At 43.9% G+C, this 26,419-nt stretch overlaps 1 protein-coding gene across 5 annotated transcripts in view; it reads right to left on the bottom strand.

The window, feature by feature from the left end:
* LOC132380037 (EF-hand domain-containing protein D1-like) overlaps nt 1-26,419 on the bottom strand; it is a 119,141-nt gene that overhangs the window by 70,974 nt on the left and 21,748 nt on the right. The window contains exon 2 of one of the 5 annotated variants that reach the window (XM_059948532.1): nt 4,796-8,002. The exons of the other annotated variants lie outside the window; for them this stretch is intronic. Coding sequence (XP_059804515.1) covers nt 7,645-8,002 — 358 coding nt within the window. The 3' untranslated portion in view covers nt 4,796-7,644. Of the gene's footprint in view, nt 1-4,795; nt 8,003-26,419 lie in introns of those variants that run through there. 5 annotated transcript variants of the gene reach the window in all.

The raw sequence follows: 26,419 nt of genomic DNA, 5'->3' as shown, positions 1-26,419 counted from the left end.
GTGACCCTCTGGCTTACTGGCCATGTCACAAGTCCGCAGTGTTGCACCGTGTCCAGGTAAATAAAACTCTCAGTGCTGCCCCTGTCAAACAGGCAGCTAGTCCTGTGCCCCTCCACCAGGATGTCTATCATTGACCTTGCAAGCTGGTGTGGGGCGTTTTGGTTGAGGGTTACGGTGGCCAGAGTTGAACCGCCGTCTTGGCGCCCAGGTAGGTAGGGGGCGGGGCATGTTGGCGCCGACAAAGATGGCCACCCCCATCCAGGCATGCAAGATGGCAGCCCCCATGCCTCGCACGCAGCGCTGCCCGACCCCACTCGTGGTTTAGACCTTACAGACCTTGGCGAAATGGCCCTTCTTCCCGCAGCTGGAGCAGGTCGCTTCTCAGGCTGGGCAGCATTTTCGGGGGTGCTTTTTGAGTCCACAGAAGTAACACTGCGTGGGCTTGCGACTGGCAACAGCTGTCGTCGGGTTCGGGGAGTTCGTGGAATCGCAACTGGCAGCTGCATTGGCGAATTTGCTCGTGGGAACCGGCGGCGGCGGGGTCTGAGGTGTCCACGAAACCGGTGGGGAATCGCGCGGCTGGACAGCATCAGTGTTGTGCAGAGCAGCCTCCAGCATGTCGGCCATCTCAATCGCCGAGCGTAAGGTAAGATCGGCATTTTCCAGCAGCCGCTGGTGCACATACACTGACCTAATTCCTGTAACAAAGGCGTCTCGTACGAGGAGTTCCACATGCTGTTCCACCGTGAGTGTTTTGCAGTCACAAGTTCGCACGAGTGTCTGTAGGGCTTGGAGAAACTCGGCGCTCGATTCTCCAGGCCGCTGGCGTTGCGTAGCTAAGCGATGTCTTGCGTAGACTGTGTTCACCGGCTACAGGTCCTGTCTTTTGAGGGTGTCCAGTGCCCCTTGGTAGGTCGACAGGTCTCTGATAAGTGAGTAAACTTTCGGGGTGACCCTCGAGAGGAGAATTCTGTGCATAACAGCCGGTTCAGTTTCACTAACCTCCTCCAAGTATGATTGGAAGCATGCAAGCCAGAGTTCAAAGGCAGGAGCTGCTTCAGGGGTTTGGGGGTCCAAATCCAATTTTTCCAGACGTAAAATGCTTTCCATGTTTTAAAACTTCCAGTCAATAAAATTGATGCACCATCAATAACTCTCTCTCAGACGTAAAGGCAAGATATCGGTTTTTATTGACTGGAAGAAGGAACAAGCAGTAGTTGACCACCATACTACATCCTTGAGACTGAGGGCCTGGCTCAGGCCTCAGTTGCCTTTATACCAGGGTCTGTGGGAGGAGCCACGGTCAGTGGCAGGGGCCTCAGGGGCAGTCAGCAGGGGGCGTGTCCAGACAGGTATATGTAGTTCACCACACACACTCTGGTAAGTAACATCATTTTAGGATATTTAAGTAATCTATTGATCCTTAAGATCAGCAGACAGAAGATGGCAGACTCAGGTTGCGAGTGCAGTTCCCTTTTAAGAAAAAGCAAGTGAGGAAGGCGAGCGGGGCTGCAGGTTCAAATGAACACAGGGCTCTTAAACCTTCAACTTCCTACTATACTGTTGGCAAATGTTCTGTTTCTGGAGAATAAAACTGAGGACCTCAGAGCAAGTTTGCAATACCAAAGGGACATCAGAGACTGCTGTGCCCTTTGATTCATGGAAACACAGCTATTACCTGCCATTTTAGATGCAGCATTACAGGTTGAGGACTTCACATCCAATACAAAGGCAGGGCAGCTGAGCCTTTTAAAGGTAGAGAAGGTGGAGCATGCTTCATGAGCATCTCCTCATGGTGTACAGATGTGATGGTTCTGCCTCAATCCTGCTCATCCAACCTGGAACATCTAGTGGTCAAATGCTGTCCATTTTACATGCTGAAGGAGCTTTTTGCCATCACCCTGGTGATGGTGTATGTCCCTACCCTGGCCAATGTCAGGCAGGCACTGGAAGACTGGTCATCGTAATCAGCATTCACGAAACAACGCTCTCTGATGCCTTCCCTATCACTGCAGGGGATCTCAACCAGGTCAGCTTGAAGAAGTCTCTGACCACCTACCAGCAACATATCACTTGTGGAACCAGAGCAGCCGGCACACTTGACCACTTTTATAGCACCATCAAGAGTGCTTACTGTGCCATCCCATGCCCTCACTTTGGAAAGGCCAATCGCCTGGCTGTACTTCTACTCCTGGTGTATCGGCAGAAACTAAAGACCACGACACCAGTGGTGACGATGAAGAAGGTATGGTCGAGGGAGGCGGAGGAGTGCATACAGGACTGCTTTAAGTTAGTGCACTAGACAATATTCAGATTCATCTTTGAATCAGAGTCAATACATCAGTGTTGTCACTGACTTCATCAAAAATTGTGTGGATTAGTGTGCACCTTCAAGAACATATTAGACATACCCAAACTAAAAGCTATGGATAAACCAAAAGATTCGTACTCTGCTGAGGGCTACATCTATGGCCCTCAGAACTAGTGATCTGGAACTAACTAAGAAGTTCAGGTACTTCAATAGCAATATCTATGTCAGGCAGCAGTTTGTTGATTACAGCTCTGTGTTCAACAACACCATGCCTTCAGTTCTAATCAACAAGCTCCAAAACCTGGGCCTCTTTACCTCTGTCTGCGATGGGATCCTTGACTTCTTCATTTGAAGTCCACCAGTCAATGCAGATTGGAATTAACATCTCCTCCTTCCTGATAATCAATACTGGCACATCTCAAGGATGCATGCTTAGCCCAGTGCTTTACTGTCTCTACACCTATGACTATATAAATAGGCACAGCTCAAACGCCATCTATAAATTTGCCAATAGCACAACTATTGTTGGCAAGATTTTAGATCTGACGAGGAAGCATACAGAAATGAGGTAGGCCAGTTGAGCGGTGTCACAACAACAACCTTGCTCTCAATGTCAGTAAGACCAAAGAATTGATTGTGGACTTCAGGAAGGGGAAGTTGAGGGAACACGCACCAGGCCTCATGGCGGGATCAGCAGTGAGCAGCTTCAAGTTCCTGGGCATCAATATCTCTGAAGGTCTATCCTGGGCCCAACATGTTGATGCAATTAGAAGACAGCATGACAGCAGCTATATTTCATTAGGAGTTAGAGGAGACTTGGTATGTCATTAATGACTTGTGTAAATTTCTGCAGAATTTTTGTGGAGAGCATTCTAACAGTTGTATCACTGTCTGTTATGGAGAGGCATTTGCGCAGGAACAGAAAAAGCTGCGGAAAACAGCAAACTCAGTCAGCTCCATCATGGGTACTAGTTTTCCCAGTATTGAGGACATTTTCAAAAGGCAATGCCTCATAGAGGCAGCATCTACCATTCAGGACCCCCATCATCCAAGACATGCCCTCTTCTCATTGCTACCACCAAGGAGGAGGAGCATGAGCCTGAAGACACACACTCAATATTTCAGGCACAGCTCTTTCTGCTCCGCTATCAGATTTCTGAATGGACAATGAACCCATGCACACTATCTCACTATTTTTTTGCACTACTTATTTAGTTTAATTTTTTTAAATATATGGAGTGGTTTCAGCTTAATTGAGACACACTGGTTCCTATGTGTTTTGGGTCAGTTAAGGGGCTTCCCTAAATTGCCAAAGTTTCATGGAAATAGTTAAAAAAGTCAAACTATATTTTAACTAACAAATTATGTATTTAAGTGAAATATCAGACAAATTAGACCACCAGTGCTATTACAGTATTATAAAACTGTATTATCGATGGAGGAATTCATCCGGTGTACATTGCCACATAAAGGGTGTCACCTCTGTCGTATCTATTCAGGGACAGCTCATACACCTTTAGTTCCCACTGGACACTTAGCTCTCACCTGTGGCTACAAGTAGTTATTTTTGCATGCAACAGCAACCACCCCCGATACAATACTTCAACAGGTGGACTAAACCGGGTGAGGGTTGCTGGCAGGCCTCATATCCTGGTGAAATAGGGATATGCCTGTCTTAGCACGTAAAGCCATTCCTGGGTAGATGAGATAAGCAATGAGATCCAATGGCCAAGAAGGCAGTTCTGCAATACTTCATGGAGTGTGAAGGCCATGCATGATAAGGCACAAAAGTAGTCATTGATTTTCACTGCAAACAAGGAAGACCCTAATTTGTGATGACTACTTGTACCAGTGCTCCTGGACTTCTGAGGCTGATAGAGTGGAACTGTCCCAGTGTAATGGCATTTCAACTTTAAAAACTCTCCCACACACATTCACGAGCATCATCGGATATGATGGGCAACCAACATGCTAGTACGTTCTTTTGATTGACTGTAATTAAACAAAGTTAGCGGAGACACCTAGTGCAGATAATGAACTGCGTTCCTACAATGCTTTTGACGAATGCATCCTCCAAATTTTTATGGACAATGTAACATTCAAGATGATTGTTGCCATCTTAAAATCCTTTGTAATTCTTAACTTGTTGAAGTAGTGAAATCATTTAATTATCACTCCCAGCCTTTCTGGCATTTTCAAGCTTGAATGGTTGAAATCACAGTAAGCAATTCAATTCTTATTTTTCACTATCAATGACAAAAATCACTGCTTTGTGAACACAACTGATGCTATTTAAAAGCTCTTCACTCTAAGCATGTTCGTGAAACTGGCACTAGTTAGAAACTGTTCAGCAACAGTCTACTGTTTCAATTAAAAGGCATACAGAACCAAATAAACGAAGGGAATCCCGGCTATTTGCTGGATTAGTTTTTGCTCTTTAAAAGCTGTCCATAAGTGGCTGCCCTGGTTATTTGATTGACAAATGAACCAGAATCAACTGTATTTCTTAATTTAATTTATACTTTTTAAAATTACAGCTGCTGCAAAACAAATTTCACAGTATGACAGTAATGTTAAACCTGATGCTGATTGTATGATTACAGAAAGATGCCCAATTAGTTTGACCTCCCTCCTTTCTCCAAGTCATTCTTGTAGGAAGATCGGACCTGATGGGAAATAGGAATGCCTGAAATTCAGTGTGGGAGTGATCCCACATCTTCTCCATCAAAACATTCTTAAAATGCGGTTCCTTCCAGCTGGAGTTTTGCTGCAGCTGTTAAGTGACTTATTAGCTGATTAAGAATAATTACTTTATGCAATTTATTTGCTTTTGAGCACACTGCTCATTCTTTTCCCTATATCAAACTCAAAATCTTTGACAAAGCATTTCTAACTTGATACTGCATGATGAAAGGGGTGGATGTGACACTAAACAGAGACATCAGTCTTACACACTAAGGGCTTGCATTTAAGGCAGAAAAAACATAAAACATCATATTTCATAGTGCACAAGGAAGATGTAGTGGCAGTAAAATTCCACTATTGGGCAAATGCAAAAGATCCAGTGGTATGATTTTGTAGAGTCTGTGTTCAATATCGAATCGAAGATCGTATGTGTATGTCTATGCACTAACAGTTAAGTGGGTTCAGTTGAACACCTTAAAAATAACATCCTTTGATAAGGAATTTACTGCAATATTAGTCATGTTTGATAGGGGTCAGAACCACAGCACATCTTGCAAAGTTGATGGTTGACAATGTCTCACCAGCTCTGTGGGTTCTAAGAAGGGGAAAAAGCAACTTAAGCTTCTTGGCACAGGAGGGTCCCAAAAGTTTTAGAAGTGGTGTCATTCTGCAGTCATTCACATGGGGCCTCAACATGGTTCTTGGTGTCATCCCATTCGCAGCTCTTCCCCCCCATGAGAGCTCGTGGGCCAGCAATTCCCACAAAGCAGTGGGGATGTAAAGGTCGTCTTGGCAATGTATGGGAGTGACGGAGCTTGAAACAGTGTTTATTTCTGGAGTTTCAGGCATGTGAATGATGCAGCCTCCTCACTGGAGCCAATGGAACATTTATCAGACATCACTGCAAAAGATATTGGCCTAGAAATGGATGCTAATGTTTGTTTCTGTATCCTCCAAATGCAATTGGAGGAGTTTGTATGGTTAATAATTAGTGAAGTTGCTCTTGATAGCTCATATCATAGCCATACAGAAAAGTAGGGGTCATGGAGATAAGCGATATGCAGAGTTGGAGATTTTCATCCTTTCCAGAGACATTGAAGGACACTGTTAGAGACTGGAGATGTGAATTTAATCACCAGCATTGCATTGGCTCTTGGGGAGTTCATGTTTTCTGGGGTTTGTTGTAGATCTTCCTTGAAAAGTTAAATATTCCACATTTCTTTCTTGTTGCACATTTGGAGCAGTGGGGGGGGGAGGGGGGGCAGACAGGATTCTGGAATGCTCCTGTTTTGGGATGTGCGAAGGCAGGGAGACCTCCAGTGTCCCTGACCACTACACCTGCAAGATATGTATCCAGCTGCAGCTTCTAACAGACGGTTCAGGAGCTGAAGCTGGAAATGTACGAACTCCCGATTGTTCAGGCAGGGTTGATAAACAGGAAAAATGAGCAGTAGTCACACCGGAGGCGGAGGACACAGTTATCAGGGTGACCGTCAGGAGGGGAAAAGGAGATAGAAAGCTGGTGCAGAATACCTTGTGATCATGCTCCTCAATAACAGGTAGGGCACTTTGGATATCATTGAGCTGGACGACTTAGCAGAGGCTAGGTCTCTAGCACTGAACCTACCTGGTCTGCTGAGTTCTTCCAGCAGTTTGTTGTGCTACTCAAGGAGTTAGGTGCTAAGTTAAAGGGCAGGACCTTCGGGATTGTGATCTCTGGATTGCCATGAGTGCCATGTGCTATTGAGCCAGAAGAAAGAAGATTTTACAGTTTAACATGTGGCTAAAGAGTTGGTTCAAGAGGTTTTTGGATTATTGGGCTCGCTTCCAAGGAAGGTGGGACCTGTCAGAAGGGTTGGTTTGCACCCAAATTGGAGGAGGACTAATAAAGGTTTGCTAGTACTGCTGGGTGGGGGCGGGGGGTGAAGTGCTGTTTAAACTACTGTTGCAGGGGGATGGGAAGCAGAGTGTGAGGACAGATCATAGAGTGGTTCTGGAGAAGGATGTTGTTCAGCCTACAAACAAAGTCAGCAATTGAGTCGAGCATGGTGGGACTAATGTTCTGAGTTGCATATACTTTAATGCAAGGAGTATTGTAGGAAAGGCGGATGAGCTTAGGGCATGGCATGGATCAGCATGTGGCATTATGACATTGTAGCTATTAGTGAGACTTGTTTGCAGGAGAGACAGGATTGGCAGCTCAAGAATGGTGTACACTTCGAGTTGGTTTGTTTGGATGATATTGGGTCTGGCAGGCTGTGATCATGCCCACTGCATTTTCAGATGAACAAGAGGCAACTTGGAAAGGAAATTTCTACCTATGTGTATTGGCTTCTTACACGTGAAGCTTTACAACCCTTTACTGAAAATCTGGATTTCAAAAGTTAATTTAAGAAAGTAATGGAAAAAGTACATTGTATACACAACACTGGACAATTTTTTTTTAAAGTATTGCTTCCTCAGGATTGTTTTTTGTTATGATAGACTGCTTGAAGCCAAACACAAATGTAATTTCAGACTACTTGTATCACATAGGAATTTGGAGAATCAAGAAATTAACTTTTACTGAATATAATGTGCTTAATTGAATAAAGGTGCTGACACTTTGCAATAGTTCAACTAAGCTAAAAATATTTTGTTGATGATTTTCATTTGTATTCAGTGTCTGAGGCTTCTCGCTTAACTGTCCAACAATAATCAGCCAGCATTAATGGATTCCAGTTGCCCTGATATTGTTTCTCTATGACTGCAATGTTCTGGTGAAACATTTCACCACAGTCATCACTGACAGCACCAAGGTTTGCAGGAAGGAAGTCTAAATTGGAATGCAGAAAATGAATATTTAGTGACGTGTTACACTTTATTGTTTTGCATGCCTGAAGCAACTTGTCAACCAGCTGCAGGTAGTTTGGTGCTCTTCTGTAGTTGCCAAGAATTTTTTCAGCAACATCCTTGAATGCCTTCCATGCGATTTTCTCTGGTCCCACCAGAAGTTCTTTGAATTGCCTGTAATTGATAACATGTTTGATTTGTGGACCACTAAAAATGTCTTTCTTAATCTTGGCATCAGTTATTCTGACTTGAATTATGAATTGAAATAACAATTATAGTACATGATAGAAAAAAATTCATGGTGATTTTCATGATCAGCTACCCAAAATTCCCAAGATACACCCAAAGGTATTCAGGAAGCAAAACCTTTGTTATCCAGTGTAATTTGAATTTTGAGTTTAGTTTTAATTTTTTTTTTCAATATCCTGCAAAATGAAAACCTGGTATCCTTATATCTGTAAATCACGACTTTATATAACTATTTCCATACTTAAAGTGTATTTTACTTGGCTAAACAAAAAGACCTTCCTAAAATCTCTGACAACTCAAAGTACATTACACTCAGACAAGCTGGGAGATGTCAGTGTTAACCAGTATTATGTTCTATATGTTAAATTTCCAATTAGCCAGATGATACCCATGTTAACTAAAACACAGACAAATATTATTTTCCTCAAGGCATTCATATGAAGTGCTCTGACAGGTGGGAAATGATGTAAAAAGGTGACTTCAAGGTAAGGAGCTTTGCATACTAGTCTTTTAAACAATATACTGCTTTTTCAATTTATTCCATTTAAGCAGAAGCCTGACAGCACTGAAAAATGACCCATTTCTATGTCAACCATGTCCCCGCTTGTTAGAGACACTACAGAGCAATGTACAGAATACAAGAATAATACATTTTTTTGCAAGATGATGAATAAAAATAGGGATGAATGTTTTACTTAACTTCTCTAATTTACCAAGAGAAACAGAGATGTCAGCTAAAAGTGCAAACATGTCTCCCAAATACCACCAATGAAAATATCTGATCTGTAAAAAGCATTTTTGAAGGCTGTTGGCCAGTCTCCTCTAGGTAGTGTTAGTACGTTTAAGTAGCACTGGAGAGGGAAGTAGGAAGGAAGTGATTAGAACTGGCAGATATCCTTCCTTACCCTGCACAGTACTGAACAATGTGGTACATGCTGCAATGGGTTGAAAGGAGAACAGAAGGAATCAAAGCAATTTGTCCTAGCCAACGCTTGCTTTATTTACTCTGTTATAGTGGCTTCCTCCACGCTGGCTGTTCCCAAGCCAACTATTTAAATCTCAGGGATTCTTCAGTCTCCAAGTCACTCCCCTACTCTGTTGGTGTTGGAATAAGACGCCTACTCCATCAGTGCCAGATTGCCCTCAATCCCTCCTGTGCACATTGCCAGGATCTCGGCAAATGCTCCCCAAAAAATAAGGTGTGCTCTACAATAATCCAAACATCACTGTCCTCTTTGTTCCCACGTGTCTGGTATTTTCTCCCCCACTGTACAGCCAATGTTTGTTAAGTCACTAATTATAGCAGGAGTTACAAGATATAGTATTATTGACCTAGATAGCAAACGCTTGCAGTTCCAGAGAACATTCCATGTTCTATTGCCAAATGAACTCAATGGCAGGCCAGCCAAGGATAATTATGACTTCACTCCAGTGGACAAAAGCCTTCAACTTCCACTAGAGGAAGAGAAGCAGCCTGCAGGAACACAGTAATTCAGACTTGTGTCATGTTTTCAAAACAATATCGATTTACTACCATGAAAATTCTTTAAAGACTGCTCAAAACATTAATTGTTCACTAACAGATGAGCTGGTTGCTTCAGACATAATTACCATCTGCCACTTTCAACCACAATTACCTCCATGGAATGGCCACACTTAAGGCTTTCACTAGAGAAAATCTTAGAAGAAAAAGAAGCCTATAAAATAATGTCATATCTGGGCTCAAGAAGAGTCTTCACAAACACAGTCATATACCAAGGGTTTTCCTCTGCAATATCTAGCTGTTGCACTGATTGGAAATCAGATAGTATTCCTTTTGGCCAACAAGGGGCAGATGGGGCAGTGAGGAGTGAGCTTAGAAGCTATGTCAAGGAAAAGTTAGCGGAAACTACATTTTGCCTCCCTGGCAGCAGCTCAGGTGGATCTAGAGAACTTAAATCCTCCAGTTAAGAAATGTTTATTGTTGACGTACATTTCCATAACATATAAGGCACGAAATTCTGTAAATACTGTCATTTACTTGTTGTTTGACATTACTGCATCTACTAAATAACCTCTACGCATTTTAACACCAACAAGGTCCAGGATCAAAGATCCCGATACAATCACCCATTACAGATTTTTGGTTCAATTATTTGTTGGTTCTGTAGTTCTGACCTGGATTTTTTTTTGCTAACATCATGAAGATCATCTGATCTACAAGATCAGACCAAAAACAGGATGATAAAAAGAGACAGGAAGTTGAAGACAAATCTAATAAAAATTGCCAAATAGGAATGGTATTTACACCAGCGGACATCTGAGCCTGCTTGCACTCCTAGCACTCACATCGACTTTGCTGCTCAAGAATTATATTCCCTATCACTAATGCACCACACAGTAATTCATTAAAGCAACATAACAAAACTGAGCCACACCACAAATCCACAAGCTCCAAATCCTGGGCCTCTCTACCTTACTTTGCAACTGGATCCCTGACTTCCTCATTGGGGACCACAGTCTGTGCGGTCTGGAAATAACATCTCCTCCTTGCTGACAATCAATACTGGCACACCTCAAGGATGTGTGCATAGCTGACTGCTCTACTCTTTCTATACCCACACTTGTATAGCTAGACACAGCTCAGACACAATCTCTAAATTTTCCAATGATTCAGCTACTGTTGGTAGAATTTCAAATGGTGATGAGTAGGCGTGCAGGAGTGAAATGGATCAGCTGGTTGAGTGGTTTCACAACAACCCTGCACTCAAAGCCAGTAAGACCAAGGAATTGATTGTGGACTTCAGGAAGGGGAAGTCAAGGGAACACACCAGTTTGTATCAAGGGATAGTGGAATAGGTGATCAGATTAGAGTTCCTGGATGTCAACATCTCTGAAGGTCTGCCCTTACCGAACATGTTGATGCAAATGCAAACAAGACATGATGTGGTGAACTACGTGTGCCTGTCTGGAAACGCACCCCCGCTGACTGTTCCTGTGGCTCCTCCCACAGACCCCGGTATAAAGGCGATTGGGGCCTGAGCCCTGCCCTAAGTCTCCAGGATGTAGTATGGTGGTCAATTACTACTTGTTCTTTCTTCCAGTCAATAAAAGCCGATATCTCGCCTCACGTCTCGGAGTGTTATTGATGGTGCATCAATTTTATTGATTGGAAGTTTAAAACATGGACAAAATTTTACGTCCGGAAAAATTAGACCTTGATCCGCAAGACTCCGAAGCAGCTCTTTGAACTCTAGCTTGAATGCTTCCAATCATACTTGGAACAGATTCCAGTGACTGAGCCTGCCACGAAGTATAAAATATTACTATCTAGAGCAAATCCCAAAGTATTCTCCCTTATCAGGGACCTACCGACCTACCAAGGGGCACTGGACGCCCTCAAAAGACAGGACCTGCGGCCGGTGAACACTGTCTACGCAAGACATCGCTTAGCGACGCGGCAACAGTGACCCGGCGAGTCGAGCGCCGTGTTTCTCCGAGCCCTACAGACACTCGTGCGAACTTGCGACTGCAAAGGACTGACAGCGGAACAACATGCGGAGCTACTAGTACGAGATGCCTTCGTTACGGGGATCAGGTCAGTGTACGTGCGCCAGCGGCTGCTGGAAAACGCCGATCTTACCTTATGCTCGGCGATCGAGACGGCCGACACGCTGGAGGCTGCTCTGCACAATGCTGACGCTGTCCAGCCGCGTGATCCCCCGCCGGTTCCGTGGACACCTCAGACCCCGCCGCTGCCGGTTCCCGCGAGCGAATTCACCAACGCCGCTGTCAGTCATGAGTCCACGAACTCCCCGAAACTGACCACAGCCCGCGCAGTGTTACTTCTGCGGACTTGAAAAGCACCCCCGAAAACGCTGCCTGGTCCGAGAAGTGACCTGCTCCAGCTGTGGGAAGAAGGGCCATTTTGCCAAGGTCTGTAAGTCTAAACCACGAGCGGGGTCGGGCAGCGCTGTGAGTGAGGCATGGGGGCCGCCATCTTGCCTGCCCGCCTCATGCAAGACATGAGGGCGGCCATCTTTGTCGACGCCACATCGCCCCACCCCCGACCCACCAGTGCTTACTGGGCACCAAGACGGCAGTTCAACTCTGGCCTCCGTAACCCTCAACCAAAGCGCCCCACACCAGCAAGCAAGATCAAAAATGGACATCCTGGTGGAGGGGCACAGGACTAGCTGACTGTTTGACACAGGCAGCACTGAGATTTGAGAGTTTTATTGACCCGGACACGGTGCAATGCTGTGGACTCGTGACACGGCCGGTAAGCCAGAGGGTCACCATGGCTTCTGGGTCACATTCCACAGACATCCGGGTGGGTTGTGTAGCGACATTGGTGGTGCAGGGCACAGAATATCAGAACTTTGCGCTACTGGTCATGCCCCATCCCTCCCCCACCTGTTCGCCAACCTGACACCTGACTGTAAATCGGTGGCAACTAAAAGCAGGAGGTACAGCGCGGGAGACAGGGCCTTCATTCAGTCAGAGGTGCAGTGGCTGCTCAGGGAGGGGATCATTGAGCCAAGCACAAGCCCAGGTGGTTGTTGTTCAGAATGGGGAGAAGAATAGGATGTTTGTGGACTATAGCCAGACTATCAAAAGGTTCACACAGCTTGACGCGTACCCCCTATCCCGCATCATGGATCTGGTCAACCAGATAGCTCAGTACAAGGTGTACTCGACAATAGATCTGAAATCCACTTATCACCAGCTCCTCATCCGCCCAGAGGACCGCCCCTACACCACCTTCGAGGCAGGCGGCAGGCTCTATCACATCCTGCGCGTCCCCTTCGGTGTCACAAATGGCTTTTCTGTCTTCCAGAGGGAAATGGACTGGATGGTGGACCAGTGCCAACTGAAAGCCACATTTCCCCATCTGGATAATATCACTATCTGTGGTCACGACTGGTCAGATCACAACGCCAACCTCCAACGATTTTTCCAAGTGGCCAAAGCCCTGAACCTTACTTATAACAGGGACAAGTGTGTGTCCGGAACCACCCGACTCGCTATCCTTGGGTATGTCCTGGAGAACGGGGTCATTGGCCCTGATCCCAACCATATGCACCCCCTGTTAGAACTCCCTCTTCCCACCACCCTCAAAGCCCTCAGGCGGTGCCTGGGCTTCTTTTCCTATTACGCCCAATGGGTCCCCCATTACGCAGACAAGGCCCGCCCCCTGGTCAAGTTTAGCACTTTCCCCCTCTCTGCCGAGGCCTGCGTGGCCTTCAGCTGCATTAAAGGGGACATTGCCAAAGCAACGATGCATGCGGTGGACGAGACCATTCCCTTCCAAGTAGAGAGTGACGCTTCCGACTTCGCGCTGGCTGCTACCCTCAATCAGGCAGGCAGGCCAGTAGCATTCTTTTCTCGTACCCTTCAAGGCTCTGAAATTCAGCACTCCATGGTGGAGAAAGAAGCCCAGGCCATAGTGGAAGTTATTAGTCACTGGAGGCACTATCTTGCCAGCAAAAGGTTCACCTTGCTGACCGACCAGCGCTCAGGTGCGTTCATGTTCAGCAACCAACAGCGGGGCAAAATCAAAAATGATATAATTTGACGGTGGAGAATAGAACTCTCCACCTACAACTATGATATCCTGTACCGGCCTGGAAGGCTCAATGAGCCCCCTGATGACCTATCCTGGGGAGCGTGTGCCAGCGCACAGCTCGAACAGCTATACGCCCTCCATGCACATCTTTGCCACCCGAGGGTCACCCGATTTTACTATTTTGTGAAAGCCCGGAACCTGCTGTACTCCCTTGAGGACATCTGGACGATGACCAGGGACTGCCAAGTTTGCGCTGAATGCAAACTGCACTTCTACTGTCCTGAAAAGGCGCAACTTATCAAGGCCACCCGCCCCTTTGAGCGACTGAGTGTTGACTTTAAGGGCCCCCTTCCCTCCACCAACCGCAATGTCTGCTTTCTCAACATTATCGATGAGTACTCACGGTTTCCCTTTGCCATTCCCTGCCCCGACACCACTGCTACGTCGGTCATAAAAGCCCTGCACCAGCTCTTCACTCTGTTCAGATATCCCTGCTATATCCACAGTGACAGAGGGTCCTCCTTTATGAGTGATGAGCTGCGCCAGTACCTGCTGGCTAGGGGTATTGCTACTAGTAGGACCACGAGCTATAATCCCCGGGGGAATGGACAGGTGGCGAGGGAGAATGCCACTGTGTGGAAGGCCACACTTTTAGCCCTTAAGTCAAAAGGGTTGCCGGTCTCTCGCTGGCAGGAGGTCCTCCCTGAGGCACTCCACTCTATCCGCTCCCTGTTATGTACGTCCACCAATGCCAACCCTCACGAGCGCCTATTCTCTTTACCCAGGAAGTCTGACCCTGCCGGCTTGGCTGACATCCCCAGGGCCAGTGCTGCTCCGGAAACATGTGAGGAGCAATAAATACTCCCCGCTGGTCGAGAGGGTTCACCTTCTACATGCGAACCCCCAGTATGCCTACGTGGCTTTACCTGATGGGCGGGAGGACACGGTCTCCGTCCGCAACCTGGCGCCCGCAGGAGCAGCAGACTACCACCCCAAACACTCCACGGTAACTATGAACCCTGTACCCAAGGTGACACCGCGCACACCAAGCCCTACACAGACTCCTCACGACACTCATATACCGGGCGTCTCGCATGCGCATATACCAGGTGCCTCGCACACGCATGAGGGATCACTGACGCCTAGTGGGCTGACAACTCCAGTTAGGCTGGAACCAGCGCAACCACTGTATCTGGTGCAAACACCACCGGCACCTGTGCAATCACAGCCGGTGCTACGTAGATCGCAGCGACAGATTCGACCGCCTGATAGACTTAACCTGTAAATATACTTGTAAGAAACTTCACCCCATGGGGACTCTCTTTTAAAACAAAGGGGGGTGTGAACGTGGTGAACTACATATACCTGTCTGGACACGCCCCCTGCTGACTGCTCCTGTGGCTCCTCCCACAGACCCCGGTATAAAGGCGATTGAGGCCTGAGCCCTGCCCTCAGTCTCCAGGATGTAGCATGGTGGTCAATTGCTGCTTGTTCTTTCTTCCAGTCAATAAAAGCCAATATCTCGCCTCATGTCTCAGAGAGTTATTGATGGTGCATCACATGACAGTGCTGATATTTCATTAGGAGTTTGAGAAGAATTGGTATGTCACCATAAAGGTGGTGGTACAGGAACCTGAGGACACACACTCAACATTCCAGGAATACTTTCTCCTCTGCCATCAAATTTCTGAATGGACAATGAACCCATGAACACTACCTCAATTTTTTTCCTCTCTTTTTGCACTACTTGATTAATTTATTTTTTTAATGTATACTTACTGTAATTTATAATTTTTTATTATTATGTATTACAATGTGCTGTTGTTGCAAAAGAAAAAAATTCATGACATATACCAGTGATATTAAACCTGATTCTGGTTCTACTACCTGTGACAGAAAACACAGCACAATAAGTAGTTTAGCTTATTTACTCACAAGCAGAACATTAAAATCAGTTTGAATCAGCAATAGCAAATACAAGGATGCACATCCTGAAAACCACAGTGAAATTGTGGATCAGAGATCGAAGAGAGGAGCTATTTGGTGTGTGGCAAGTGCAGAAATAAAGAAACTGAACTACTCATACTAGACACACCGACTTCAGGGTGTACCTCATGCCACATCCTTAGCTGAACACAGGAGGACAGCAAAATGGCCGTAAGAATACCACACACACATTTGTTCCCAGGGTCAAGTCATTGCACTGAAATGGAGAAACAGGAACAGATCATCACTATAGGGAATAGTGGGATGCAGGCCCCTTAATTTTGGTTTGATAGACAACATGCACACAGTTAAGTGCATAATAACCGAGGAAGATAGGAGGCGCACAAAATGAAAGGTAAATTCCAACGTACAGACCTATAACCTTTATTTGAAATTATGTATGGAATACTTAACAATAAAACATTAGACCGGCATGCATTTTCGGATAAAGTACCAAAGAAAAGGTATAATTTACACTCTACTTAGGCTAATAGGGAACTGTCTCAGATTCAAGCCTTTTACACAGCTTAAATTAGCAGAGTTCACATTTCACAGGTAATAATAACCTGCCTAATATCACTTATGTGCAAGCATAATGATGGGTTAACTATTCACAACATGCACAGGAACTCCAGAATATATCATGCTTCATCTAGCAGAACGACAGCAATCACCCACTTTATTTCACTTTCGCCTTTGACATTGAACATGCTTTAATAGGTGTAGCTATGGGAACCTGCATGTGAGCCTGTGGGCCTGGGCTCTGCCCATCTCTTTGTGGGATAAATAGGCCAGTCCTTGTTCAATGTTACCCTTGTTCTCTACTCACTTCCTTTACTGGTACTGTACATTGATTGTTGTATTGATATAATTCCTGTCTTCATACAAACTCAAAATTCTAATTCCCTTTGCTGACAATTTTCACCCTGTACTCACTTTCAGAGGGCCCATCTCCAACTTTTCTCAGTCTCCATCTCTGAAAGCAGGTAGCAGCCAGCATCTATTATATACCAATCCTCAGAGGGATCAGAAGTGAGAGAGTGAGCAGATTCAAAATCTGAGGATCTACCCTGGTCCCAACATATTGATGCCACTGAGGCAAGACAGTGGCTATACTTCATGAGGAGTTTGAAGGGATTTGGTATGTCAACAAATACACTGAAAAACTCCTATAGATATACCGTGGAGAGCATTCTGACAGGCTGTATCACTGTCTGATATGGAGGGGCTACTGCACAGAACAGAAAGAAGCTGCAGAGGATTGTAAATTTAATCGGCTCCATCTTGGGTACTAGCCTACAAAGTACCCAGGACATCTTCAAGGAGTGTTGTCTCAGAAAGGCAGCATCCATTATTAAGCACCCCCCAGCACCCAGGGCATGCCCTTTTCTCACTGTTACCATCAGGTAGGAGGTACAGAAGCCTGAAGGCACACACTCAGTGATTCAGGAACAGCTTCTTTCCCTCTGTCATCTGATTCCTAAATGTACATTGAACCCTTGGACACTACCTCACTTTTTTAATATTGATTATTTCTGTTTTTTTTCCACAATTTTAAATCTATTCAATATATGTATATTATAATTGATATACTTTTGTTATTATTTTTTTCTTCTATATCATGTATTGCATTGAACTGCTGCTGCTAAGTTAACAAATTTCACGACACATGCTGGTGATAATAAACCTGATTCTGACTGCAAGACCACCAACTCCCACAGCTCTCTTGACCACACCTCCCCTACCCTGCTTCCATTCCATTCACTGCCCCACCCCTCTTCACCATTCCCCATCCCCTTTTCCCTCTCACCCATCTCCTTGTCTGCCCATCGGCTCCCTCTGGTGCTCCTCCCCCTTTTTCTTTCTTCCATAGACTTCTGTCTCTTTCACCAATCAACTTGACAGCTCTTTATTTCATCCCTCTCCCTCCAGGTTTCACCCATCACCTGGCATTTCTCTCCTCCCTACCCTCACCTTTTAAATCTACTCTTCAGCTTCTTTTCTCCAGTCCTGCTGAAGGGTTTTGGCCTGAAGCGTCGACTATACTTTTTTCCCCCATAGATGCCGTCTGACCTGCTGAGTTCCTCCAGCATTTTGTGTGTTGCTCAGATTTCCAGCATCTTGTTAGTCCATTCCTGATGCACCATCAATATCTCTGAGATGTGAGGCGAGATATCGGCTTTTATTGACTGGAAGAAGGAACAAGCAGTAGTTGACTACCATACTACATCCTGGAGACTGACGGCAGGGCTCAGGCCTCAATCACCTTTAAACCGGGGTCTGTGGGAGGAGCCACGATCAGTGGGAGGGGCCACAGGAGTAGTCAGTGGGGGGGGGGGGGGGGGCGTGTCCGGACATGTATATGTAGTTCACCACAATTCCATTCTGCTTTCTTTAGGTTCATTACACCTGTGCTAATAATGAACACTTCCCACATTATTGTTTCTAAGATGTCTTCCTTTATCCTTAACTGTGGCTTCCCCTCCACTAAACGTCGATTAGCTTATCATTTCCCATAGTTTCACTCTCACCCTCTCTCCTCCCAGCAAAACCAAGGATAAGCTTCCCTTATCCTCATCTTCCATGCCACCAGCCTCCACATTGAAAAGGTCAGCCTCTAATTTAGAGCAGATTCAAAGCAGTTTTGCTACCAGATGCATCTTCTACCTTCTCCCTTCAGCACTGCTAAATGATCGTTTCCTCTGTGGCTCTTTGGTTCACTAGTTCATTCCTACCATCACCTGCTCCTCTTTTCAATGCACAACTACAGAAAATAGAGTATAATACCTCCCCTCTTTCTACACTACCCTCTCCCTTTCCAACTCCCATAACCATCCAGGAGCTCAAGCACTGAATTCAGGTGAAGCCGTAACTCTCTTGTACTTCTTCCAATTTTGTCAATTGCATTCATTCTGCCGCAGTAACTGATTGCGAGTTGTCTGTTGCTTTTAACTATTCACCTCATTCCCATCCTGCCTCATCTTGGAGCTCCAAGAGAAACTTGAACAACATTTCACTATCAACTAGCTACATTATAGCCCTCAGGACTCCAGAATTCTGAAAAGTGGGTTTAAAATTATTTCGGTTTTCCATCAACTGCATTGTTCTACATCTTAGTTCCGCTCATCTGTCCTTTTCAATCATCTATTTTTACCTTCGCCAAACAGATCAGCCATGACCAACAGCTCGTTTCAGCTGTGACCATGACAATCAAGTCTTCACCCTGTCACTGATTTGCCTACGTTCTCTTCATTCATCTCCCCCCTCAACTGAAAAAAAAAGATTTATTTAACAATTTTCATATTTTGCTAACCTTTCATCAGAACCAAAACCAAAACCAGAACCAAAACAAGACAAGGCAGGGACTGGGTATTGATAGTGAATGATCAGCCATGATCTCAGAATGGTGGTGCAGACTCGAGGGGCCAAATGGTCTACTTCTGCACCTATTGTCTATTCATTATGCTTCCTCTGCAGATGCTGCCTGGTCTGTTGAGCATTTCCACAATTTTAGTTTAATTTTACATTTTATATCATAATAGATTTTTAGCCAAAACCTTTCATCCGAAAGATGGTCAGGTTTACATTAATATTTTGCGTTCCATCCAATCTTAAAGGAAATTCTTGTCATCTATTTACAGGAGTTAAATAGAGCAAGCAGCCAGAAAATACAAATGCTAAAAACAAATTATTACCAAAAGGCAAGATCTGGTGTCACCCACAACAGATCTCCCCCTTTCTCTCCAGACTGCAACTTAACTGTATTCTGAACACTCCCCAAATCTGACATCATAACCCGAGCAACATTATTTCAGCAAATTTTCATTTAAAATATTTTAACTTTTTGCACTCAATTTTACTTTGTATTTCAATCTAACTAACTACTGCAATATTCTTTGTTTATCTTGGAGAACCCATTGGATATTTTTTATAGATACTGTACTGTAATTCAAGAGCTCTTCAGGGAATACTTAAAGAAATTGCTCATTCCCTTTGCATGGGTGAATAAGGTGGGCTGTGGTGCTTTGGGATGATTCAGAAGCTGTTGGCAGAAGACAGGAACAACACAACCTGGGTGAACGCTAAATATCCAGCTTGCCAGAGGCACAGATTAGAACAGAACCTTCATCTGATACTGGAGCAGATGCTGGTCTTCTCACTAGGACCTTGCAGCAGTGTTCAATGCCCACGCTATTTGTTGATCAGGGTTAGGAAATCGTTCAACTGGCGCTTCTTGTGTTGCATTCCCAGCAGTTTCATTATGTACACAGGCAAAGAATTTTCTGAAGTGAGCATAAAGGTCAGATAAAATTTAAATTACTCAATAGAAAATGCTGTACTCTGTAATGGAATTCATATGACCAAATGTATTAAATCTTTTATCCAGAAACATAGTTAACTGTAGACTCCAGATAATACAAGAATAACCAAAGACAAGCTTACCCAATGTAAAATAAGAATCGTCAATTTTAACACAATATGCAATTTGCGATCACTCCTTCCTTTTAAATCAAACTGCCCATTGTTATTCAAATAAGCTTACAGAAACCATCTCCACAGCCTGAAAGTACAGTCCATTTCCTGTTTTTAATCACATTCCTAGTCATTATCTTACCCATGCCACATGAAATACTATAATCATAATTTCTTAAAGTACAAATCAACTATTAAAGGGAATTTCATTGACTTATCATCAAAGTCCCCAAAATATTGAAGAATTTCACCAAGCCTGAAATTCTGTAAAGGAAGTTGACTATTTCCTAAAAGATAAAAGCTGTAGGGCTCCATGTTTAGCTTAACAAAATGTACTTCATAATATTTCTACCAAGAAGGATATTCCACAAATCTCCCTGGCAACAGTGAATTTTCAAATCAGTCGCCTTATGTTAAAGCATCAAACTTGATTTTATCTTTCAGCTACTTGGGTCTTCAATGCTGCCATTCTTTCTTTCACAACAGTCTGCATCCACAATTACTATTTATAACAGGCAACGAGAGTTAGTAATCCAAAACATACTGTCACTAGGGTAGGAAATACAAGTTAGTAGAGACAACATCAAAACATTATCAAGCATTATCCAAAATATTAACTACTAACAATATTACAAGATATCCATTTGCTGTACTATATCAAGTACATTTATTCTTATATGGGAGGATAGTATTATTATCTATAAAGTTAGACCTCATAAAGTGGCCACTGAGTCTATGTTCGTGGTCTACTCCTGCAGTCGGCCATCCACTTTAAGGTTCAACATGCTGTACGTTCAAAGATATTCTTCTGCACACTACTGTTGTAACGGTTGAGTTACAAACTCAAACTGTTATTTGAGTTACTGTCAGGTTCCTGTCAGCTTGAACCAGTCTGGCTACGTTCCTCTGACCTCTCTCATTAACAAGGTGTTTTTGTCCACAGAACTACTGCTCCCAAGATATTTTCTGTTTTTCACACTATTCACTTTAAACTCTAAAGACCTGTGAGAAAATCCCAGGAGATCCACAATTTCTGAGATACTCAAGCCACCCCATCTGGCACCAACAATCATTCCACAGTAAAAGTCTTCCCCATTCTGAAGTTTGGTCGAACAACAACTGAACTTCTTGACTGCATCTGCACGTGTTTATGCGTTGAATTACAAGACAAACCAAGTACACTTAGCTTCCTTTCCATTTCTCCAAATCAAAGAAAAGGTTGGAGAAACCCATTCCAATTTTCTGATTGGTTCCAGGAGAAAATGAGATGAAGTGAGATGGCATAAGAAAAGATATGGGGAAGAAAATGACAAGGAATACAATTAAATTGTGGAACCCTGAAAAAGGAAATGAAGCACGAACATCACAACAATAGAATACATTCTTGTTGCTTGTAATAAAACTCTTCAAGGTGAGGTACAGGACAAAAGCTGAGTAGACCAACCACTTACCCCTGCTTAGTAAAGACAGTCCTGAACATTGAAGATCCAATCCTGGCATTATACTGACCAACTCTGCAGAGGGAGTGTGGTTCCCGGAGGTAACAATTGGACACCACAGGATTGATCACCCATTCACTTCAGTCGTAGTGACTTTTCGTTCAGTGCCAGTCTTTGGTTATGTGTGGCAGTGTCTGACCAGTAAGTTAGTGGCAACTTTCTTGTTGCCTTTATGACTCGTTCTTTCTCCACAAGGAGGAGGAATCTGATCATGGTGCAGAGCATATACTAACAGGTTTAAACATCACTGTGAACAGAGTATGGGGGAAATACCTCTCTCTACAAGAACTTGCAATCTGAAGCTAGTTCAAATCTTCTTGGTACATTGAAGGGGGGGGGGGCACTTGCAAATTAAAATTGTCATATGGACAGGGCCAGAAATCACTGAACAATATCCGTTTCCAAAAAAAAAGTCCCCATCTTGTTTTATCATTTTATGAATGGTCATTATAATATTTGCCTTTATGAAACACGTTGTAATTGATATCACTTCAAGAACCCGTGTCTCAGAATCAGCACAAGAGTCTGGCTCAAATGATAGTGTTCTTAATACAAAGACAGTCCAACCTTTTGAAGTACAAAGTCTGAGGGGGTGGAAGTTGTACATTAGAATCCAAAATTCTAATCCAGATTCGGATGTACAATGAAAATATCAAGCAACAGCAGCCTGTATTTGTACAGCATCAACAGTTCAGCAATGTATATCAAGTGGCTTTACATGAACAGAAAAAAAGTGACTTGGCCATATAAAAGAGGCCATAATTCAGTCAGAGACTAGTTTTAAGTGCCATTAAGAAAGTAGATGTGCTCAGAGGTGGGTGTGAGGGAATATTCTAGATTTAGGATAGCAAAATATTAACTTCAGGAATAAACTTCAGCAACCAATCTTTAGACTTGACTAAGTTTAAAATGCAGCCCTGGACATTAGGTTCCTAGAGCTGTGAACATCAGTTAACTGAAAAAGCAGAATATGCTGATTAACATTCACTTTGGGTGTCTGGAGTGTGGGTGCAAAGGAGGAAATGTGAACATCATATGTAACTCAAAGGAAGCATTGTAGATACACTGTAAATATAGAATTGTCCTTTGGTCTTTAACATATAAAATGTCATGTAATATGTAATATTGGATTGAACAGGCATGTTCCTTCAGAGTGCCTCATTTTGTAGAATAAAAGACTACTTTATATCCACCAACTACATCCCTTCAGTGACTTTGCTCACATTCCACAGTGGGGAGGGTTTTCGAATCACTGCTTTAGAGTCAAAGATTTAGATGTTACGCCGAATCTTCGCAAGTTTCTCAGAAGATCAACACACTGCCGTGCTTTCTTTGTAATGGCACTCATGTGCTGGACCCAGGACTGATCCATTGAAACAATAACCCTGAAGAATTTAAATTTTTTGGCCCTCTCCACTTCTGATCCCCTGAGGAGGACTGGCTTATGAACCTCCACCGTCCTCTTCCTGAAGTCAATCGTCATCTGCTTGGTCTTGCTGCTGTTGAGGGACAGGTGGTTGTTGTGGCACCATTCAGCCAGATTTTTAGTCTCTGTCCTATGTGCTGATGTAGCCCCAACTTACTAAGTCCAGATCTGCGCAGCTGATCTTGCTGGCCGAGTGGGTACAGGAGGCAAGCAGCGAAGCTCAGACCTTCAAATTAAGTAACTGGAGTACGTGGATAGGCCAGAACAAGCTCCACCCACAACCCACTGTATTCCCAGCTTTGGTTCCGTCAATTGTGAGATTTGAAGAAATTTTGCAACATACTGTATGTCAGTGATACTAAAGCTGATTCTGATCCATCCGCAATGCTTCAGGATGCCTTTGACAAAAACAGAACTACAAATTACTGTATTAATCACACTTTTTCCCGGATATGATCATTGCAATGGATAGACTGGAACTTCCCTTTCAGAGATGAGCTTTTGAACTGTCTGTACAACCTGGCTTTTTTTGCTGCGTGAGCCCAAGTCTTGAAGGTGCAGAACGGTTGGAGGGTGTAGCGCATGGGCCGAATTGAGGCAACGGGACCCAGACCCGAGAGCAGGGAATGAGCCATTTCTGGAGTGGACTTGGTGGCGAGTCAATGCGGCAGAATTGAGGTGAGCAGTGTGGAGGCAAGAGAGAGTCAAGATGGCGGAACCCAGACCCATGCCCAAGAATAAGGAAAGACCTCAGGTTTGACTGACTTGGGCGCTGGGCCGAATTCGAAAGGTCAGGTATGAGCCAATTGAGGCCCAGGCCCAAGGGCGCATCGAAGCGACAGGGCCTGGGTCTGAGAATGAAGAACGACCTGAGGTTTAGCAGACTTAAATGCCAGGCCAGATTGAGGAGGGCGTGATGTTGGGACCAGAGGTGAGGGACAGGCTGGTGTTAAGCTCGCTGCTCTGTAAAGTTTACTTGTCTCTGCGCTGAACTGAAACTGTGGCCTGTAACTAATGGGCCTCTGAATCGGCTGCAGTGATGACTGGCTTCGTGGCTCACTGTCGTGAACTTCAGTTCTGAATGTTAATTGCTTACTTTTATTGTTTGCATGGTTTGTGGTTTTTTTTATTGCACATTAGGTGTTTGACAGTCTCCTTTCTTCAATAGGTTCCGTTGGGTTTCCTTGTTTTCTAGCTGCCTGGAAAAAGACGAATCTCAGGGTTGTATATAGTATACACATATTGATAAATGTACTTCGAACTTTAAACTGTTGAGAATATTGAAAACCTGAATCTAAACTTGAAGCTTCTCATTGCTGCCATCAGGCAGGACATAAAGGAGCCAAGAGACCCTCAGCTTAAGATTCCAAAACAACTTCTCCCCATTGCAGTCAGGTTCTTGAACTGACCTATAGAAGCTCCATCTCTGCCTTGGATTAAATTTGCCCCAATTTGCATTAATATCATTCTGTCTAGCTTTGTTTTTGTTACGCAAGTTGTGAATAATTGATGATAATTTGTTTTATTTAATTTACAGGCATGTGTGACATGCTTGTAAACACTGTAATGCTACATAAAGCAATGTTTCATTGCATTTATAACTGTGCATGTCCACCCAATGCAATAAAGTTGAACTTGCAAGTGTTTAAGTGAGCACAATCTGAAAAAGAAGGTGACTCACCCAAAGTGGTACAGGATCCAAGATTAGGCTCACGATGACAAATACTGGGAATCATCAGGAGCTCCAGCTCCACTACCGATCCTCGTGTGGAGTCCAACAGCAGAGCTCTGACAGTAGGACTGCACAAACCAGGAAGGGCCTTTGGTGAGGAAGTGCCAGCAGTTTCAGATTTTTGGAGTCACACAGGAGGGGCTTTTCGGCTCACTGAGTCACGGAGAGAAAATGCAACCTCCGTACGGAGTGCACTCAAGGCCAGGACTGAATCCAAGTCTCTGGGACTGGGAGGTAGTATCCCTACCAGCCACATCACCATGCCACGAAACCAAACTTTAGACAATGATGTTGGACTTGGGTTGTATAACAAAGACCAAAGACCTCCCGGAAAGTATATCTGCTTGCTGTCAATATAAACTTCAAACATTGGGACTCTCCCCTGCCTGGTGACTGTGCATTTTGCATTTTCATAATAAACACTTGGAAGAACTTCTGCTATGTCTCTACTCAGGTATCTCTTGCTTGACTGTTACAGGTCCTACCAGGGTAGGGGCAGGCAAAGTAATGCACTCAGATGAGATGGAGTTGACTGCAGATATATCCTTGAAACAGACTTTACCATCAAGTACAGACAGACAGCTCATTTAAAAATTGTATTACTATAATTAAAGTAATAGGAAGCTGTAACAGTGGGCCTAAATGGCAATTTACAGGAAATCTGGATCTCTGAATATTATAATTAATGGAGATACAGCCAAGTCATGGTGATAGGAAAATTGTTTACAGATTCTGATATATTAATGCAATACAATACTGGCAATTTAGTGATCTTCAGGAAGTTGCACCCAAGTGCTAATCTGTAACACGATAGGCCTTATGGCTACACAGTAGGTCACAAGTCTCTAATAACCCTATAATTAAAGTTGCAAGCATCCTTGAGTGCAGAATTTATAGGATGTATGCACCACATGACTCATTGCAAAATAGGAGGAATGAATAGAATATAAAAAGGTAAATAAAATTGAATATAGAAGAAAAAGAAAATATTAAAACCACATAAATTATGTTCTGTGTACTGAAGTTCAGTTACAACCCACTGTAAAATAAACATTAGCTCTGGGACAAGAAAAACAACAGATACATATAGATTTTGATTACAGACATACCGGACCTGCAAAGCATTATGGCCAACAGTAGGAACCTACAAAAGAATACAAGGGCAATTTAACAAACATTTCCTATAGAACCTTATGGAGTTCTGCTGTACAATTTGATGTTCATTCTCACGCCCTCTTCCTTTTCTCCTCGCCTACCCTGACCCCGTCCCTTCATTATCAGCCTGCCAAGGAAAGCTGCATTCCTCTATCAAAAGGAGCCAGAGCAGCAGACTAGCTGTCCAGGCATTGATAATTTGGTGACAAAGTTAATCCTAACAATAGCATATATTTTTTTAATTATTCAGGCAACTAAGTAAATCTAAAACTTTATGAATAAAGCACCGAAAATTAACATCAGTAAAGTTGACTGTGAAAATGGATTGAGCTGAAAGTCCAAGGAGGCCGACAATGTCTTTAAGAAGGAAATCAGCCGTGTTGATATATGGCCCAATACCTACAGCAATAAGGTCAACACTTACCTGTGTGCAGCGAGTGACTCACAGCCCTTTCATTTCAAGGGCATTTCGGAGGGGCAATAACTATTGTGCAACTAGCAAAACCTACATTCAAAGAATTAA

The sequence above is a fragment of the Hypanus sabinus genome, chromosome 2, assembly GCF_030144855.1.
Source record: "Hypanus sabinus isolate sHypSab1 chromosome 2, sHypSab1.hap1, whole genome shotgun sequence".
NCBI lineage: Eukaryota > Metazoa > Chordata > Chondrichthyes > Myliobatiformes > Dasyatidae > Hypanus > Hypanus sabinus.
The sequence above is the reverse complement of the archived record's forward strand: the minus strand, read 5'-3'. Positions and strand labels throughout refer to the sequence as shown.